General features: G+C 42.3%; 1 protein-coding gene across 1 annotated transcript in view; it reads right to left on the bottom strand.

Annotated features, from left to right (window-relative positions):
* dst (dystonin) overlaps positions 1-21,102 on the bottom strand; it is a 565,996-nt gene that overhangs the window by 315,458 nt on the left and 229,436 nt on the right. The window contains exons 10-11 of the mRNA XM_051919257.1: positions 15,762-15,874; positions 10,875-10,981 (exon numbers count right to left, since the gene is read on the bottom strand). Of these exons, the coding sequence (XP_051775217.1) occupies positions 10,875-10,981; positions 15,762-15,874 (220 nt within the window). The remainder of the gene's footprint in view (positions 1-10,874; positions 10,982-15,761; positions 15,875-21,102) is intronic.

The raw sequence follows: 21,102 nt of genomic DNA, 5'->3' as shown, positions 1-21,102 counted from the left end.
GAATGCGTGGGATCTCCGCCGTCTCAAACACCGTCATACGTCTGTAATGGATATCAAGACCTGGGTGTGGGAATGGAGAGCAGGGTTCACGTCCCTGGGTGGTCCCTTACATGGTGTTTAAATGTTCTCCCCTTGTGTCTGTGTGGGTTTCTTCCCAACATCCAAAGACATACAGGTGAAGTGGACTGTCGACGCTAAACTGGCCATTTGGTGAGTGTGTCTGTGTGTGTGTGTGTTTGCCCTGCGACGGACTGGTACCTTGCACATGGTTTGTTCCTGCCTTGCGCCCTGTGCTAGCTGGGATAGGCCCCTGCACCCCCTAACAACCAACACCCCCTCCCCCCCCCCCCGGGGCCTTGATTAGGAAGACTAAGGTGACATTAGTAAACCATTCTCAGGCAACAGTGGCAAATTAAGTCATTTCAATGCCAAGCAAAAGCCAAACATCAACACCGTACACAAGCGACGGCAACTTCTGACATGGGCCATGGCATAGGGGGGTCGTGTTGTATGGTCTGACAAGTCAGAACTTCAAACACGTTTTTGGAAAAAACAGCCAACGTGGAAAAGGACCAAACCAATCAAGTTACCCGCATCTGACATGGTATGATGGGGGTGGGGGTCAGTGCCCATGGCATCTGTAAGTATGCCATTAATGCTGAAAGATTGGTAGAAATTTTAGAGAGACACACGCTGCCCTTCAGATGCCATCTTTTCCAGAGATGTCCCTGCATTTTCCAGCAGGACAACTGCAGACAGCATTCTGCCCGGATAACGAGTGCATGGCTGCGTAAATACGAGCCTGGCAGTCCTGACCTGTGGGGCACATGATGAAGTGAAAAATACGGTGGAGCTCCTCACAGGCTCAGTGGAGGTATGTAATGAACTGCCGAGATGAGAGAGGGCGCTGGCGCTAACCTTTTCTTCTCTTTCTTTTCCCCCTGCTGCCCAGAGATGGCGATTAAGCCTGCCCCTTCCGGTTCAGCTGCCATAAAGTCCCAGACATCCTGGAGGGATGCGCCATTTACTGACCTGAGTAACCACCGGACGGACACCACTGCAAATCAGACTCACACACCTTAGAGCACTATTTCTTTTTCTTTACTTTCCTTTTGTCTGCAGACAATAAAAAGGGATGACCCCCGTTGACGCCCCAAATTTCCTTTTCCGTCTGTCATTCACCTACCTGGCCATGACAGCAACAATGGAGCGGTACAACTGAAGACCTGCATGAAGGATGAAAGGGGGGAAAAGCCTGCTGGGTAAACGTGCCCACCCAACATGCATCTTCAGTGCCTAAATGCTTAATGAATGTTATTGAAAGTTACGGCAGAGCGGCTTTTTCGGAGCACATCACACTCATCAGATTTGACGCAAGTGTATATTTTCAAAATAAATAAATCCAAGAGATAAAGCACCCTATGATGTGCTCTTGTAGTGTTTTCAGTGTAGAGCACTTACAGGTCACTCCTGTTTGTTTTTAATTAGCGTTTTCCATAGTGTCCCACACTTTTTTTTTTTTTCTTGGAATTGGGGTTTGGAATGTCTGGCTCCGGCTCAATTAAGAACAAAGAGCCAAAACATCTTCAGTCTGAAATTGGATGAAAGACGGTTTCTTCAGAGGTGATGTCACCTTCCAAGATCAGAGGCCTTCCCTGTCATTCCACTCTTACTAACACTCAGTCCCATGAAATCCCGCAAGCGGCACAAAAGAATGAGCTCATTGTTTGGCCCTTCTACATCGGATCACAGCCAAAGTGTCATGCGCACTGTGAAGCGGGCCCACCCTGTGAAGAAGAGCCACCTTGGCAGTCAAAAGCCTAACTGGTCACTTGGACTGACCGATTTCCCCTTTCGCTCTAAGGGGCAAAGACAGCCGCTTTTGAACACTGCATGTGGAGCTGAGAAACTGGAAGCCCAATGGTACTGTAGCTGGGAAGAACTGGAAACACTTCATTTTGATTTTTTTTTTTTTTGCAAAAGGTGAAACCTATTCTTTCAGTAAGGCCTTCACACATATCACATTGAATCACATTGAATCTTGTGGCAGCGCCATTGCAGAAGGCTAAGATTGTATTTAAAAATGATTTTAAGGAAATCAACTGAGCAGAGGACTATTTTATATAGCGCCTTTTACAGTGTTTTACAGTGTTACTAGTTACATTTGAACTATTGTGTGTGTGCTGAGGTGTCACCTACTGCACCGCTGCACTCGGGTCCTAATTTGGGATCCTGAGGTGGTTTGTCGTGTGGTGGGTGCAGCAACACGCTGTATCAGTGCATGCTGTAGGAGGCATTGCAGCCCCCACACCCCAGACACAATCTCACAGATACAAGTCTCAGGTTGAATTAACAATTCTTCACCTTAACAAAGACTCCTTAATAACAACAACACAAACACAACACTCTTCTTCTTCTTTCTCTTCCTCTTCTCCATGTCTCCTCCCAGATGGCCTTCATCCTTCTTCTACCCAACATAACACTTACACACTAGATGTGCCTTTGTGAACAACACAAGTAAGGGTTTAAGGGGGTGTCACGCAGAAGTCTCTCCACCTCAGACAGGTGACTCAGAGTTAGGAGTGGAGGTCGGACAATGCACCTCTAGAGTTGAGGATCTGATGGGGAAGATAAGCCGGACTTGTAAAAGTCATTGCAGAATAATACGAGACCTGGCTGACATGGTCCTGTTCAGGTGTTCTTAAACGGCCACAGCATGGTACCTGTAGGATGCTCTGGTACCACTGTGCAGCAGATGACAACGGATTTCACAGTTTATGCCATTTAGAAATGCCTGTTCCCTAAGGCTTTCTTTCTTTTCTTTCTTTCTTTTTTTCCAAAATTAAAGGCTTTATTTGCTTTGAATTTTGCTTATCATGAAAGGCACTATATAACAATTTCATTTTTTTCTTTTTCTTTCTTTCTAAAGTTGAATTTTTTGTAATTTGCTTTGCATATTGCTTATTATGAAATGCATTATAAAACAATCTTTCTTTCTTTCTTTCTTTCTTTCTTTTCACAGTTGATGGCTTTATTTGCTTTGAGTTTTGCTTATCATGGAAGGCACTACATTATGATGCTTTACTTTCTTTCAAAAGTTGAATGCAATATATACTTTGAATATTATTTAAATGAAAGGCATTATATAACAATCACCTTTCTTTCCTTTCTTTGACTGATGTTTACTATGAAAGGCACTCTATAACAATTTCATTTTTTCTTTTTTCTTTCTTTATAAAGTTGAATTTTGTTGCAATATACTTTGAGTCTTGCATATCATAAAAAGCACTATAAAACAATCTCTTTCTTTCAAAAGAAAGAAAGAAAGAAAGAAAGAAAGAAAGAAAGAAAGAAAGAAAGAAAGAAAGAAAGAAAGAAAGAAAGTTGAAGGCCTTGTTATTTACTTTGACCATCTATTTAATGTAAGGCACTATATAACTATGTTCTTTCTTTCTTTCTTTCTTTCCGCAGTTGAGGCTTTATTAGCTTTGAGTTAAGCATCATGAAAGGCACTATATAACAATTTCATTTTTTCTTTTTTCTTTCTTTATAAAGTTGAATTTTGATGCTATTTACTTTGAGTCTTGCATATCATAAAAAGCACTATAAAACAATCTCTTTCTTTCAAAAGAAAGAAAGAAAGAAAGAAAGAAAGAAAGAAAGAAAGAAAGAAAGAAAGAAAGAAAGTAAGTTGAAGGCCTTGTTATTTACTTTGACCATCTATTTAATGTAAGGCACTATATAACTATGTTCTTTCTTTCTTTCTTTCTTTCTTTCTTTCTTTCTTTCTTTCTTTCTTTCTTTCTTTCCACAGTTGAGGCTTTATTAGCTTTGAGTTAAGCTTATCATGAAAGGCACTATATAACAATTTCATTTTTTATTTTTTCTTTCTTTATAAAGTTGAAATTTTTTGCTATTTACTTTGAGTCTTGTTTATCATAAAAAACACCATACAATTTTCTTTTTCTTTCTTTCTTTCTTTCTTTCTTTCTTTCTTTCTTTCTTTCTTTCTTTCTTTCTTTCTTTCTTTCTTAAGTTGAAGGCCTTGTTATTTACTTTGACCATCTTTTTAATGAAAGGCACTATATAACTATTTTTATCATAAAAAAACACCATAAAACAATCTCTCTTTCATTCTTCCTTCCTTCCTTCCTTCCGTCCGTCCTTCCTTCCTTCCTTCCCTGTTGGAGCCACGTATTCAACTGACCTGTGTGAACAATTCTGAAACTGAGAAGAGAAAGGAATTCCACTGCCCTAGGCTCTGACAGACCAAAATGAAAATATATATATATATATATATATATATATATATATATATATATATATATCTTTTTTGAAATTTTACAAGGATCGCTCTCGGCATGGCCAGAGTGAGCCTTAGCAGGGGCCAAGCAATATTCAAGTCGGCCTGAAAAAAAAAAAAAAAAAAGAAAAAAAAAGAAAGCAGGCGCTGCAGAAGAAACTCTGCTCCCATCACAAGTCCCTACATGTGTAGTCTTTCACACCCACACGTCCATTTAGGAGATTCTGATGCCAAGAGCTGCTCATGCCAAAAAAAAAAGAGGCTCATCCTTTTCAAAACTAAAGCATGAAAAGCTAAAAGGGAAACGAGGACGACGACAGAACTGTGTGACGGATTAGATGTTCACGTGAAACCTCCACAAAGAGCGGTGGAGTGCCTGTCTAAGTTCTGAAATGCTCTTCAAATCCGGGATGAGCAAACTTGTCATGTCCTGGGTGTAATAATATTTAAAAAAGAGAACGGTACTCTTACAGACGTGGACAAACGCATTGGTACACCTCCACGAAGAAAGAAGACCCCACAATTGTCTCACAAGTTACTTGAAACTGATAACAGTCATCAGCTCCCATCATTGTTTATTCCGCATTCAACAAAAATCTGACTTTGCTTTTGAGTTATGATTCAACGGAAAATTTCAACTAAGAACACAAATAGACAAAAATTGATGGGATCCTTAACCTCATATTGGGTGACACAACCTTTAGAGTCTGCAGTCCCTGTCCAGAAGTGATTCCTGGAGCTCTCAGTGAAACTTCGGTCCACAGGGCCCACTTGTCCTGAGCAAACTGCTCCATCCGGTTTAGTTTTGAAGGGGGTCTTCTCAAGACGGCAGGGCCAGATTAAGACCTTTAGAGACCCTAAGCACTGTTGGTGCCCCCATATGTCTGAGCTGCACTCGCTCTCAGTGGACGACTGGACGGGACGGGTGACATGACCAAGACAAGAATGATCACCTGAGCCTCAGTGGACCGTATGGCAGTCAGCAGATTATCATTTTGTGGGATTCCCAAGATAAACCTCTATTATTACTATTTTATTAATGTGTATATATATATATATATATATATATATTGTCATAATAATGAGACATCACACTGATAAAGGGTTGGGGCAGCCACCCGTATAATATGGTATCCTGGCTGCTTAGTTGTTTCTTCAATAAAGAACACAGTTGTGCATAATACAGAGTCCAAAACAAGACTGACACATAGGGGAAACGGTTAGACTTTTAAAGGGGAAGAAAGGACGTGAGGTCATATGGGTTTGGCTCAGGATCATCTGCCATTGGTTCAAGCCCGGAGGTGACATCACAGGGGCCGGAGCCGGTAATGTCTTCTTCCATTGGCTCGGTCCCGGAAGTGACGTCATGAGAGCCAGGTGAGATCTCCCAGGAATGGTCTACAGGCAACGGAAAAAAAATCAGTGCACTCTGCCACATCCTGGCATGCCTCAGAACTGCCTTCCCTCGAGCCCTTTAGCTGCCTCCCATGCGCACGTGTGTGACAAGATATATATATATATATATATATATTCTTAATCTTCTGCTTTCGGCTGCTCCTGTTAGGGATTGCCACAGTGGATCATTATTTTCCATCTCTTCCTGGCCTCGTCATCTTGTTCTGTCACCCCCATCATCACCTGCATGTCCTCTCTCCCCACATCCATAAACCTTCTCTTAGGCCTTCCTCTCTTCCCCTTCCCTGGCAGCTCTATCCTTAGCACCCTTCACCCAATATATTCAGCATCTCCCTTCTGCACATGTTCAAACCAACACAATCTCGCCTCTCTGACTTTGTCTCCCAACCCGTCCAACCTGAGCTGACCCTCTAATGTCCTCATTTCTAATCCTGTCCATCCTCATCACACCCAATGCAAATCTTAGCATCTTTAACTCTGCCACCTCCACCTCTGTCTCCTGCTTTCTGGTCAGTGCCACCATCTCCAGCCCATATAACATAACTGGTCTCACTACCATCTTGTAGACCTTCCCTTTCACTCTTGCTGATACCCGTCTGTCACAAATCACTCCTGATACTCTTCTCCACCCTGCCTGCACTCATTTCTTCACTTCTCTTCCACAATCCCTGTTACTCTGTACTGTTGATCCCAAGTATTTAAACTCCTCCACCTTCGCCAGCTCTACTCCCTGCATCCTCACCATTCCACTGACCTACCTCTCATTCACACACATGTATTCTGTCTTGGTGGTCCTACTAACCTTCATTCCTCTCCTCTCATATCTCCACCTCTCCAGGGTCTCCTCAACCTGCTCTCTACTCTCACTACAGATCACAATGTCATCAGCAAACATCACAGTCCACAGAGACTCCTATCTAATCTCGTCTGTCAACCTGTCCATCACCATTGCAAATAAGAAAGAACTCAGAGCCGATCCCTGATGTAATCCCACCTCCGTCACTCCTACCACAGACCTCACTACTGTCACATTTCCCTCGTACGTATCCTGTACAACTCTTATGTACTTCTCTGCTACTCTCGACTTCTTCATACAATACCACAGCTCCTCTCGAGGCCCCCTGTCATTTGCTATCTCCAGGTCCACAAAGACACAATGCAACTCCTTCTGGTCTTCTCTAAACTTCTCCATCAACATCCTCAGAACAAACATCGCATCTGTATATATATATATATATATATATATATATGTTAGTGTATGTCATTTTTTCATTTAATGTGGGGGCCCCTTTTTGTGGAACCCGCTTTTGCTGCACCATTTGCAGTTTTGCACCATATGGTCCATATGGTAAATCCAGCAATGGAAAACTTCTGTGGTGCCCCCCGTCCCCCGATGCCCTAAGCTGTGGCTTATTTTGCGTAATGGTTAATCCAGCCCCGCCTTATGGCTTGTTTCAGTTCTTTCCATTGATGTTCAGAGAGATTCAAATCAGGGTTCATAGAAGGTCACTTCAGAACAGTCCCAATGTTTTGTTCGTCACCGGTATTATTTTGGGGCTTTTTGCTGTGTGCTTTGTCTCCTTATCCTGTTGGACGGTCCATGACCTATGACTGAGACAGAGCTCCCTGTCACTGGGCAGTACATTTCACTCCAGAATGTCTTGGTGGTCTTGAGATTTCATTGTTCCCTGCACAGACTCAAGGCCCGCTGTGACAGACACAGCCAAGCAGCCCCAAAACCTTCATGAGCCTCCTCCAAGTCTCACAGTAGGTCTGGTGTTCCTTTCTTCACAAGTTTCATTTTCTTGTCTGTGGACATTGAGCTGATGTGACTTGTCCAAATGCTCCAGTTTTGTCCCATCTGTCCACCACAGCACATTCTCCCAGATGTCATTGTGGTTTGTCAGTATGTGTTTGAGCAAATTGCAGTCTGGCTTATTTAGGAGGCGTCCGCCTGGCACTTCTTCCATTGAGCCCACCGTCACTCAAAAAGCGTTGAATGGTGTGAGCAGACACTGATGGACCCTCGACCTTGGAGTTCAGCTTGGATCTCTTTGGAAGTTGTCCTCAGCTTTTTGTCCACCATTCTCGCTATTTTGCTGTACATTATGAGGTTGATTTTCCTCTTGCAGCCACATTGCCTATCGTCTCATGGATCTCAAACTTCTTAATAACATTTGCAACTGTGGTCACAGGAACATCAAGCTGCTTGGAGATGGTGGTCTTCCAGCCTTTGCCATTAATGTGCTGGTCTAGAATTTTCTTTCTGATCTCTTCAGATAACTCTGTCCATTAATTTCTCAGGTCCATGGTAAGTGTGGGACACCAAAAAGCAGAGTGACGAGTTTCCTCCATTTAAATGGGTAAAAGGACTGGTTGTACGATTGGAGACGCATGTGTGACATGAATTCAGTCAGTCTGAAAAATCACTCCAATGATTTAGGGTCTTTTTTAGGGGTACCAACAACAGTTTTCAGGCCATTTTAGAAGTGCTTTGTACAATAAACAAAACTTGATCTCTTGTCACATTTGCTTTGATTTTCTTCATGACATCTCAAAGGCATGCAGGTACAGAGGGGACAATGGCATTTCATGTCATCACTTTTCAGGGGCCACACAGCACTTTTTTCAATGAGTTCTAAGGGGACCAACGCATTTGTCCACGTCTGTATGACATTAAGAACTCAGCCAGCCAAACAGATTGCAAAGGAGGTCCTTCTTATTTACTGGATTACCTCACAGCACAGACTGCCGATTTACAGCTACATCAAACAAATCAATCAAATCAAATCCAATTTTATTTCTCACGTAAACGTTATGCATACCGTGCAATACGCTTACTTGCCAAACTCCAAGACTGTGCATTTAGGAACTGACAATGGACTTCTACAACGTCAAGGTGCCACTCCTGAGATCCTCTTTCCTTTGTCTTAAATAGCCAGAGGAAGGAATCAGGAGTGGTGACGTCAAGGTGGTCCCGCTGCTGGGGGCACCACCCACAGAGCACAAGCAATGGACTCAAGTTTAAAGGGACAGAATACAAACAATAAACAAATCTAACAGAAATAATATCAAAACATGACCACTAATCCACCTCAATAGAAGGGTAAGTTTCTGTGTGTGCGTCCATCCTGTTGCAATGTCTATCTTTCCAAACGATGGTGCATCACAAACATTTTTAGTAATAAAATACATTGCATTTGTCATTCTAAATGATGGTGCATCACAAACAATAACACTGCTTTTATGAATGCCATACAAAATGGCATATCACAGAAACATATGCATTAAATCTGTCATTAAAACAGATGGCACATCAAAAACATTTCTAGCAAATAAAATGCATGGTATTTGTCATTCCAACACATGGTACATCACAAACATTAACACTATTTTTACGAATTCCATGTCAAATGGCATATAGAAGAGACATGAGATTTGATATTTTCATTCCAACATATTGTGCATCATAACATTAACACTGCTTTTACAGATCCTATGCCAAATGGCATGTAACAGAGACATATGCATTGCATTTGTCATTCCAACACATGGCACATCACAAACATTAACACTATTTTTACGAATCCTACATCAAATGGCATATATCAGAGACATAAGAATTGCATTTGTCATTCCAACAGATGGTGCATCATAACAGTAACACTACTTTTACAAATCCCATACCAAATTGCATATAACATTGACATAGACATTGCATCTCTCATTCCAACAGATGGCACATTACAAACATTAACCCTGTTTTTACAAATCGCATGCCAAAAGGCATGTAACAGAGACATATGCAATGCATTTGTCATTCCCACTGATTGCGCATCACAAACAATAACACTGCTTTCATGAATGCCATACAAAATAGCATATCACAGAGACATATGCATTAAATCTGTCATTCAAACAGATGGTACATCAAAAACATTTCTAGCAAATAAAATGCACGGTATTTGTCATTCCAACACATGGCACATCACAAACATTAACACTATTTTTATGAATCCCACATCAAATGACATATATCAGAGACAGAAGAATTGCATTTGTCACTCCAACAAATGGTGCATCATAACAGTAACACTACTTTTACAAATCCCATACCAAATTGCATATAACATTGACATAGGCATTGCATTTCCCATTCCAACAGATGGCACATTACAAACATTAACCCTGTTTTTACAAATCGCATGCCAAAAGGCATGTAACAGAAACATATGCAATGCATTTGTCATTCCCACTGATGGCGCATCACAAACATTAACACTATTTTTACGAATTCCATGTCAAATGGCATATAGCAGAGACATAAGAATTGCACTTGTCATTCCAACAGATTGCACATCATAACATTAACACTACTTTTACAAAGCCTATGCCAAATGGTATATAACAGAGACATATGCACGGCATTTATCATTCCCACAGATGACGCATCACAAACGCTAACACTGTTTTTACAAATTCCATATCAAATGGCATATACCCGAGACACATGCATTGCATTTGTCATTCCAACACATGGTGCATCACAAACATTAACACTATTCGTATGAATCCCACATCAAATGGCATATATCAGAGACATAAGAATTGCATTTGTCATTCCAACAGATGGCACATTACAAACATTAACCCTGTTTTTATGAATCATATACCAAAAGGCATGTAACAGAGACATATGCATTGCATTTGTCGTTTCAACACATGACACATGGCAAACATTAACACTGTTTTTATGAATTCCATATCAAATGGCTTAAACCTGAGGCTTATGCATTGCATTTGTCTTTTCAACAGATGGTGCAGCATAACAGTAACACTGCTTTTACAAATCCTATACCAAATGGCATATAACAGAGACATATGCATTGCTTTTCTCATTCCAATAGATGGCACATCACAAACATTAACACTGTGTTTATGATTGCCATACTAAATAGCTTATCACAGAGACATGGACAATGCATGGTTGACTACTTAGATATCAACCCATCTTAGATGGGTAGCACAGCTAAAAACTAAAAAAATGACAAAAACAACAATAAAACAAGAAGTAAACACAGCCCAGGGAGAAAGTCCTCTCTGTGTGACATTCACATTAAATTGGAATATTATTATTTAAATCAAAGAAACTTACATTGGCGTTAATGCCTTCTGAGCCTTCGAGAACTTTGGGGAAGACATCATATAGCGTGGACACATACGTTATGACTGATTTCTCATCAGGTGATTGCACATCGACATCTGAGAGAAAGAAAACAATCATTATATAAAACAATCCATTCCATCCATCCATCCATCATCCAACCCGCTATATCCTAACACAGGGTCACAGGGGTCTCCTGGAGCCAATCCCAGCCAACACAGGGTGCAAGGCAGGAACAAACCCTGGGAAGGGCGCCCATTCACCACAGGGCACACACACACACACACACACACACACACACACACACACACACACACACCAAGCACACACTAGGAACAATTTAGGATCGCCAATGCACCTAGCCTGCATGTCTTTGGACTACAGGAGGAAACCGGAGCACCCAGAGGAAGCCCACACAGAGAACATGCAAACTCCACGCAGGGAGGACCCGGGAAGCGAACCCTTGTCTCCTCACTGCAAGGCAGCAGCACTACCATTGTGCCACCGTGCCGCCCTAAATAAAACAAACATTCATGAAGATCAAACATGCTGACATTTTATTAAGTTGTCAGTTCTCCTTATAAACTTGCTATTTTAAATGTCGCATGTGGTATATGAGGAAACCTGCAAACCCAGAGAAAAACCATGAGGTGAAACACATAAAGACATGCCCTGGAATAGCATTTGAACCCAGATCAGCTACCTTCCGAAGCCACTGTGCTGTTCTTCAATTCTGTCTGGTTTGGATTCCATTTGGTGCATTCATATGTTGACACCAATGTGCCGTTTCAGCAAGAGACAGTGAAAAAATTTTTAGCAACAGGATTAGAAGATGAAACATTACCAAAAAGTCAAACTAATCTGCCGCCAACTCGAGATCGTTAAACAAAAATCAAGCACCAGAATGCCAAGATGAAGTCTGTTAACCTGGCAAAGTTTTATCTCTAAGAGTCTCACGCCAAATGCTATTTTTAATCCAAGTTCAGATGAGTCGCAAATGAATGTGTCACTCTTTATACAGTCAGGCCAATGATGTTATGCTGCGTGTCCCATGTTCCTGGGGGGATATGGGATTGATTTGTGTGGCAATAGCTGATGCAAACAGTACTTGCTGTGCCCGAAAACAGACAAAATGTCATCACAGGAGAACATTAAAAATACACAACTCTCTCGGGACAAGAGCTAGAAAAACATAAACCTCAAAATCAGATTCCTTGGGTTAGAAAACCCCCATTTATTCATGTAGATGACCCCAAAAGATCCTAGGGAAGGCAGAAAAAGAAACTAATAAAAAACATCAAACACACCCATGAGCAGATACCACTGACCCTAAATTAAAGCCAAGGAGGCCAAATATATAAAAGAGAAAAGGATGTGCTACAACAAATTCCTTGGATCCACCTTAATAAACGGACAAGTGTCTGTGTGTGCCTGTTATATGCCATTTGGTATGGAGTTTGTAAAAACAGCACTAATGTTTGTGGTGCTCCATCTCTTGGAATGAAAAATGCAATGAATATGTCTCTGTTATATGCCATTTGTTATGGGATTTATAAAAATAGCCCCATTTGTTGGAATGACAAATGCAATGCATGTCTTTGTGATATGCTATTTGGTATTTGCAGCTCACAGACTCTTCCCATCCAATCTAAAGGAGCTTGAGAGAATCAACCAGGATTAATGGTATGAGTTGTCCAAATCCAGGTGTGCAAAGCTTCTAGAGACTTTCCAAAAGACTGAAAACCGGAATTGCTGCGGGAGGGGACTTCTACAGAGTACTGAATGAAGGGTCTGAATACTTCCAGGAAAGAGAGATTTCAATTTTCAGTTTTTAACAAAATTGCAAACCTTTCTGAAAACATTCTGTCACTTTGTCATTATGGGTTACTGAGTGCAGATATTTGGGCAAAAATGGCAAATGTATCCATTTAAAATTAAATCTACAAGACAATGAAGTGTGACGAAAGTAAAAGGGCCTGAATACCTTCTAAATCCACTTTATTTATTTATTTGTTTGTTTGTTTGTTTGTCAGATGTTCCAAAGAGTCATGCAGCTATAAACTCCATTATACCCTGTAGACTTGCCTGACTTGACAGGAAGACCACTAAAGTCGAGGCCAGAGAATCTCACATGGGCCACAACAATTTATGACTTTGGTGAAGATGTCACCTGCTACTCCATCGGGTCAAAGTCACATATTAAATCAAAGCTAACTATTGCATAAATTTAAGACTTTCATTCATTTCTGCACTGAGTCACCCTGGGCAAAGAGGGTGCCAAATCCTGGCACAGAAGTTGCCAACCCAAGGCATAGACTATTTCAGATTTTTATTTTTTAATTTTTTGATGAGACTCCAACCACTCACAATGCAGCAGCAAGATACGTAACGAGAAAAAGGAAATCCTGAGCACATCACACCGGTCTTAGCATTTGTTACACTGGCGACCCGTGTCTTTTAGAATTGATTTTAAAATGGTGTATGAAGCCTGAAACCATCTGCTCCTTCCTATATTTTGGAGTGCCTGTCCCCCTACACTCCAAGTCATTACCTTAGATTTTCTAATAGTAGCCTGCTTATAATTCCAAGAGCCAAGCTTAAAAGAAGTGGTGAGGCAGCCATTTGCAATTACAAACAAACGAGTTCTTCTGTACATGTCTTGGTCACTGGATGAACATACTGGTGCAATGACATTAAAGACCGAACCCTTTTAAGGCATGTGCAGTGTGCGCTACATTTTTATATTGCATTCCGCGACACTCGGGAGCGATCATCTTAATTTCACATAAATGGCTGCTGTCTTTGGGAAAGAGCCAATCAGTAAACTGTTTCAGCAAAACAGTCATGACAACAACTAGATAATGACTGATTTGTGTCACACACGTGCGCTTAGGGGGCAACCAAAGGGTCCAAGTGAGTGAGAAATAATAAAGGATAAGGGATTGGAACGGAGCACTAATGCCTTTCTCCCTCTTTTAAGAGACCAACAGAGGACTAATCCTTCTTTTCCAACCTCTCTTCCAGCTCCTCGTAAAATGCCTCTTCCAACTCCCCGCTGATGATATCACTTCCGGCTACCCTTGATGACGTCACTTTTTGGACAGCCATGATGGCGTCACTTCTGATCTGCCCTCAGCTTCCTACCTGCCGCCATTATTTAAATAGAAGCCATTTTTCTCTGTTTGATTGTCGAATGTTTTTCAAACTTTTTGACCAACAAATCATTTTCCTCACTGGACATTATGCAGGGAAGCTTCCCCAAATCTTTTTCTGTGTCCTCGATGTATTTATTTCTCACACTGACTGACTGAATGAACTCTGCTCCCTGCACACTTCACTAGCCAAACCCCGGGTTTGGCATCAGGACTCTCCTCCGTTACGGAAAGCAATTGTATTTAAAGTGATGGCATAGAGAAGAGTATGTGGGGTGTGGAAAAAAGACGGTTTGTGCTTAGTTATTACAGACAGAAAATCAGTTACTTGAGTATTTTGCCATTACTGTCTATTTGAAATACCAATGAAAAATAAAACATAGTAAAATGTAAAAGAGTAAAAGTAGAAGTAAAAAAGTAAAACGTAATAAAAAGTAAATAAAAAATTACATTAATGCCTTATCAAAAACAATATTATGAATTACTTTATCCTCTAACTTACATTCTTCTGTTAAACGTTGCTTTTTTGAATTGGAGTTTTCCTTTACAACCCTGCTGGATACCACGGGGGCCGCTAGAAGGTGCTGCAGGGAGGAGCGGTAATTCTTTTTACTACGCCCCGGAAGTATGTCAGAGTCACATAAACAAAAGGAATGACGTGCTTCCGGGGTGAAGAAAAGGATTTTTTTCTGACCCGGAAGTGTTTCTAGTCACATGGTCAGAGAGGGTGAAACACTTCCGGGTCAAGGACTATAAAAGACTCAGAGAAACACCAGAGCGTTGAGCTGAGTTGGGAGGCAGGGTGGCTAAGCATCTGGGAGTGGAGGATTGAGTATTGGTTATTGTGGATTTATTGCGTATTGTGGAGAGGAGGGTGCTTTGTGCACTTATTTATAATAATAAATATTCATTTTGGACTTTTATCTGGTGTCTGACGTCAGGTCTGAGGGTTCAAGGGGTCGACAGTGCCTCTATCTGTTACAATATCTTTTGCATTTCTGTGTGTAAATTAAAACTCTTTCATGTCCTTTGTGTTCTGTGGGGTGGAGCTGCCAGAAGACGGGAGCCAACCTGACGTCACCTGGGGTCAGTTGATGTGGCCTGCACAACTGCAAGTCTGTCTGATCACTTTTGCTAAAGACACCTACTGGCTTACTCTTTATGAGAGGGGGTGTAAATTCCAGACATAACTACACAAAAACAGTCACGGGTGCAAATAAACAGGTTTCTTCCTTTTGATCCAGCTCCTCTCCCGACTCTGACTCACCAGGCTGAGATCGAGCGGCTTCTTTTATCTACGACCCGGGAGCAGTTCCGGCTCTAGGGCAAGGCCCGTCGGAAGCAATTCCAGGTCAACTAGAAGTCCCTGTAAGTGGGTACTATGAATCCTAACAGCTCCCCTAGGTGGCCAGCACGGAACTCAGCAGGGCTGTACAACAGGACTACAGATCCCAGCATGCCATGTGGACGTCTGTGTGGGAATCTCAACCCTTGAATACTGCCATCTGGTGTATTGCAGGAGATAATGTTCATCAGTGTTCATCTCCCCTGGTCCTTCTACTACACTAAGGATCATTGTTCAACCCCAATTGGGATGCCACCCATTAAACTCACATAACTAGACATCAAGATGATATCATATGTGGAAGTTTGTTCATACCAGCAAGTCATAAGGTGCTAGACAACATAATAAAACGTAGAATACTAAAACACAAGTCCTACTGACCTTCGGGATCCAGGAGCCTGGCCACTCCCAGCTGTTCAGCGACATTGAAGGCTTGTTCCAAATTAATTCGGCTGCACTGACTTGCAACTTTGTTCATGTCAATCAGGTCCGGCCTACAATGAAAGAAAACATTTAACTTATAATGAGAGAATTCAAAACTTTATTAGAATTTATCAATTTTGACCTGAGATCAGTTCATCAAATGGCTTGCTTTCCAAAAGTTTGCCAGGGTAAGGGCATCACCAGGATGACACAGAGAACAGAAACATCAGCCATTCTAAGCAGAGACAATATGGTGCTGGCAACGAGAGGGCAAAGTTGGCCATGGCTGGTCCCAAGCCCAGATGAGGAACAAGGAAGGTCAGGCATGAGACCACTTAGCCCACCTCAGAAAAGCTGCAGAAATTACAAAAAAAAAGAAAAAAAAATGGCTGAAAGAGTGAAGGTGTTTCCACAATGAGTTTGTATGGAGCGTTTCTTTTGGAATTCTGGCACAACTGCCCCCCTGGTATTGAATAAAAAATGAATAACAGCTTCCATAAGATAACAAGATACTTCACTTGGTCCTTGTTTTTTGTTATTGTCACTGAAATGTACTTAAAAAGCCCCTTTTTTGATAGCAGTTTGATCTCCTTGGCAAACAGTCAGCCTTCAGCGTCTGCAGGTTCCACATCCGAGGATTTAACTAACCGCGGATATAAAATATAAAAAAAAAAAAAAAATCATTCCAGAAAGTTCCAAAAAGCAAAGCCTGAATTTGTGCCGCACTGAACACTATGCTGAATTTATGCAAGTTAAGTGATGTGTAGGCATATCCTGCGGAAAGCCACTTTGGGGGAAGGACCTCCACTCTCGCCCCCCTGAGTCTCAGCTAACGATCCTTTCACTGTTTTACCTACATAAGCTTTCATACGATTTTTACTTCCACTATGGTCAAGTGTAATCGCCATCTCGGTGCTCCACTCACCGATCGTCATCGCAATTTCCCCTTGGAAAATCGGCAGCAATCGTCAACCGGGGTGGGGAGTGATTTGCCCTCAAAGAATTGCTAGCGATTTTCATTGAGATCCCCCTTGGAGAATTACAGATGTGAGTCATAGCGGAGCAATGACATTTGCCAGATTGAGGCAGGGCCAGCTCGATGACCTCACCGATCCATCCAATTGGCAGTAGCGATGGGCGGAGCATACAAAGTGCAGGGACATAATCAGTACAAGTACAAAGGCTAAGAAGGAGCGTAAAGTGCTTATCTCTCAATAAGAAATTTAAATCTTTTGTAAAGGGGCATGTCACTTACCGAGGTCAGTAAGGACGAATCGAGCATTCACACAATAAAGTGGAAAGAAGCGGAAATTCGTGGAAGTATTAGTGCTGCTAGTGCAATTATAAGTTATCCAGAGATGATTTAAAGAAATACTGTGCCATTTTATATAAGGGACTTGAGCTCTGCAGATACTGAGAGGCGTCTTCACATTGAGCTTGGGGGGAACTTAAGGGTACCCATAATGGTGACGTACCTTGTTCTCCCTTGTTGCTTTATATGATTTGTTAATGACCATGAGAAAGGAAAGAGACCAAATGAAATGTTGAGGGACCAGCCGGGTCACCCTGTTTACTTGAGTTTACTTACAGTGCATCCGGAAAGTATTCACAGCGCATCACTGTTTCCACATTTTGTTATGTCACAGCCTTATTCCAAAATGGATTAAATTCATTTTTTTCCTCAGAATTCTACACACAACACCCCATAATGACAACATGAAAAAGGTTTACTTGAGATTTTTGCAAATTTATTAAAAATAAAAAAATTGAGAAAGCGCATGTACATAAGTATTCACAGCCTTTGCCATGAAGCTCAAAATTGAGCTCAGGTGCCTCCTGTTTCCCCTGATCATCCTTGAGATGTTTCTGCAGCTTCATTGGAGTCTACCTGTGGTAGATTCAGTTGACTGGACATGATTTGGAAAGGCACACACCTGTCTATATAAGGTCCCACAGTTGACAGTTCATGTCAGAGCACAAACCAAGCATGAAGTCAAAGGAATTGTCTGTAGACCTCCGAGACAGGATTGTCTCGAGGCACAAATCTGGGGAAGGTTACAGAAAAATTTCTGCTGCTTTGAAGGTCCCAATGAGCACAGTGGCCTCCATCATCCGTAAGTGGAAGAAGTTTGAAACCACCAGGACTCTTCCTAGAGCTGGCCGGCCATCTGAACTGAGCGATCGGGGGAGAAGGGCCTTAGTCAGGGAGGTGACCAAGAACCCGATGGTCACTCTGTCAGAGCTCCAGAGGTCCTCTGTGGAGAGAGTAGAACCTTCCAGAAGGACAACCATCTCTGTAGTAATCCACCAATCAGGCCTGTATGGTAGAGTGGCCAGACGGAAGCCACTCCTTAGTAAAAGGCACATGGCAGCCCGCCTGGAGTTTGCCAAAAGGCACCTGAAGGACTCTCAGACCACGAGAAAGAAAATTCTCTGGTCTGATGAGACAAAGATTGAACTCTTTGGTGTGAATGCCAGGCGTCACGTTTGGAGGAAAACAGGCACCGCTCATCACCAGGCCAATACCATCCCTACAGTGAATCATGGTGGTGGCAGCATCATGCTGTGGGGATGTCTTTCAGCGGCAGGGACTGGGAGACTAGTCAGGATAAAGGGAAAGATGACTGCAGCAATGTACAGAGACATCCTGGATGAAAACCTGCTCCAGAGCGCTCTTGACCTCAGACTGGGGCGACAGCTCATCTTTCAGCAGGACAACGACCCTAAGCACACAGCCAATATATCAAAGGAGTGGCTTCAGGACAACTCTGTGAATGTCCTTGAGTGGCCCAGCCAGAGCCCAGACTTGAATCCGATTGAACATCTCTGGAGAGATCTTAAAATGGCTGTGCACCGACGCTTCCCATCCAACCTGATGGAGCTTGAGAGGTGCTGCAAAGAGGAATGGGCCAAACTGGCCAAGGATAGGTGTGCCAAGCTTGTGGCATCATATTCAAAAAGACTTGAGGCTGGAATTGCTGCCAAAGGGGCATCAACAAAGTATTGAGCAAAGGCTGTGAATACTTCTGTACATGGGATTTGTCAGTTTTTTTATTTTTAATAAATTTGCAAAAACCTCAAGTAAACTTTTTTCACGTTGTTGTTATGGGGTGTTGTGTGTAGAATGCTGAGGAAAAAAATGAATTTAATCCATTTTGGAATAAGGCTGTAACATAACAAAATGTGGAAAAAGTGATGCACTGTGAATACTTTCCGGATGCACTGTAAGTACGCATGATGGGATAATAACAACAAGCTATGCTCAGATATTTGCCGTGGTTAGAATCTTCTAGAGCAGGAATCCCCAACTCCAGTCCTGGAGGGACCCAATTGCTGCAGGTCTTCATTCTAACCCTTTTCTTACTTATTGACCTCTTTCTGCTGCTAATTAACAACTTTTGAATTAATTGTAATTGATTTGCTCTTGAAGACTCAGGCCCCTTTGTTGTTTCTTTGTCCTTAATTAGCTGCCAAACAATAATGAGATACAAAATGAGCCAAAACAACTGGTGTCCATCATACAATATCTGAAAATAAAGAAAGATGAATATCTCAGGAATGTCGATCTGCTCAGGTTCCCAGCACTCTTAGAAAAGAGGAAATCAACAATTTCAGAAATGTCTGCTATTGCGGAATGAGAGCAGCAACAAGCCATGGAATTAAAGAATGAGTTTAATTAACGAGAATCAGCACCTCATTGAGCAACTGGTTGGAGTGAAATTGGTTGGACTTTGAGGCCCTGACTTAGGTGGTCTTCCGTTGGTCACTCACTTCACATCTCACTTCTGTTTGGGTGCCATTTAAGGAAAGAAATGAAGAAATTCAGAGGAACAATGAAGAAATTCAGGGGGACAAATCTTAAAAAACAAGTCAATTAAAATAATAAGAATTAATTAGCAGCAAACACAGTGCACTAGATAAGAAAAGGGTTAGAATGAATACTTGTAGCCACTTTGGACCTCCAGGACCGGAGTTTAAGACCCCTGCTCTATAGACTGGTCAGGCACTGGGGTCAGATGGATCTCTCCAAACAAGACGCCACCATCCGGGAGTGCCCTGCATTTATAACTTATGGACTGGAAAGTGCGGAATCAGTTGCCCTAAATGGGCATATTCTCGAAGCTCTTGATGTGTGAGCACAATGGTCACTGGCTGGGGACCCCAGGAGCATAGGGGCTCACGATGTTTCTGATGCCTATCTACAGTATGTTTCTGTTTTGCTATCAAACCAGGGGTCACAGTGCACTACTTTGCCGGGGGGGGGGGGCCTATGATGCTGTTAAGATGGCACAGACTGTGGGTGAGACAAGAGACAGAAGACTTAGCAATCGTAAACCCCCCCGGTGTCCCAGGGTGGCATTGCTTACTTCTTTGAAAAGCCCAGAATGGGGCCCCTATGACAAAAAGGGGGGTCAAAGGGGGTTTATCAAAAAGTAAAGACAATTTGAAAATGATGCACTAACCGCAAGGTATAGACGTTGATGCCATACAGCACGTTTGCAATGGCTCCCAGGTTTGTTTGAACACGCACAGCGCAGCATTCTGCTGTTAGTCAAGCCGAGGTCAAATGAATATGGACGCCCCACTTTGCAATATTGTAGAACGACTGAATGACGTGCCGTAGTGAGATTTCTTTGGGTGGTGAGAGTGGAACCTGCTGAAATTCGCCAAAGTTAAGACTTCATCAATGGGTAGTAAGGTTTAAAGTGTGAAAAATGAGTGTGACCAACGAAGCTCGAGCTGGTCGACCATCAGCATCAGCAACACAAGCCCACATTGACATCGCAAATGCCTTCATCAGAGAAGACCCGACAGATTGAGTTGTCCGCTGTTGCTGCACAGTTGGATAGCTGCTATGGATCTGCGCATCACATAGTGCATGAGGACATGGGGTGCCATAAAGTTTGCACGAGATGGGAACCCAAACATCTTACTAATCTGAAGAACAAGTGTAATCAGCAAGGTTTGATCTGGTCATCCATCAACATCGCTAACACAAGACCACATCGACATGGCGAATGCCTTCAATAGAGAAGAGTGACAGATTGAGTTGTCCGCTGTTGCTGCACAGCTGGATATCCGCTATGGATCCGCACCTCTCATGAGGACTTGGGGTACCATAAAGTTTGTATGAGATGGGAACCCAAAAAAATTTACTAATCTGAAGAACAAGTGTAACCAACAAAGCTCAATCTGGTCAACCGTGAGCATCACCAACACAAGCTCACATCGACATGGCGAACACCTTCATCAGACAAGACCGACAGATTGAGTTGTCCGCTGTTGCTCCACAGTTGGA

The sequence above is a fragment of the Erpetoichthys calabaricus genome, chromosome 15, assembly GCF_900747795.2.
Source record: "Erpetoichthys calabaricus chromosome 15, fErpCal1.3, whole genome shotgun sequence".
NCBI lineage: Eukaryota > Metazoa > Chordata > Cladistia > Polypteriformes > Polypteridae > Erpetoichthys > Erpetoichthys calabaricus.
The sequence above is the reverse complement of the archived record's forward strand: the minus strand, read 5'-3'. Positions and strand labels throughout refer to the sequence as shown.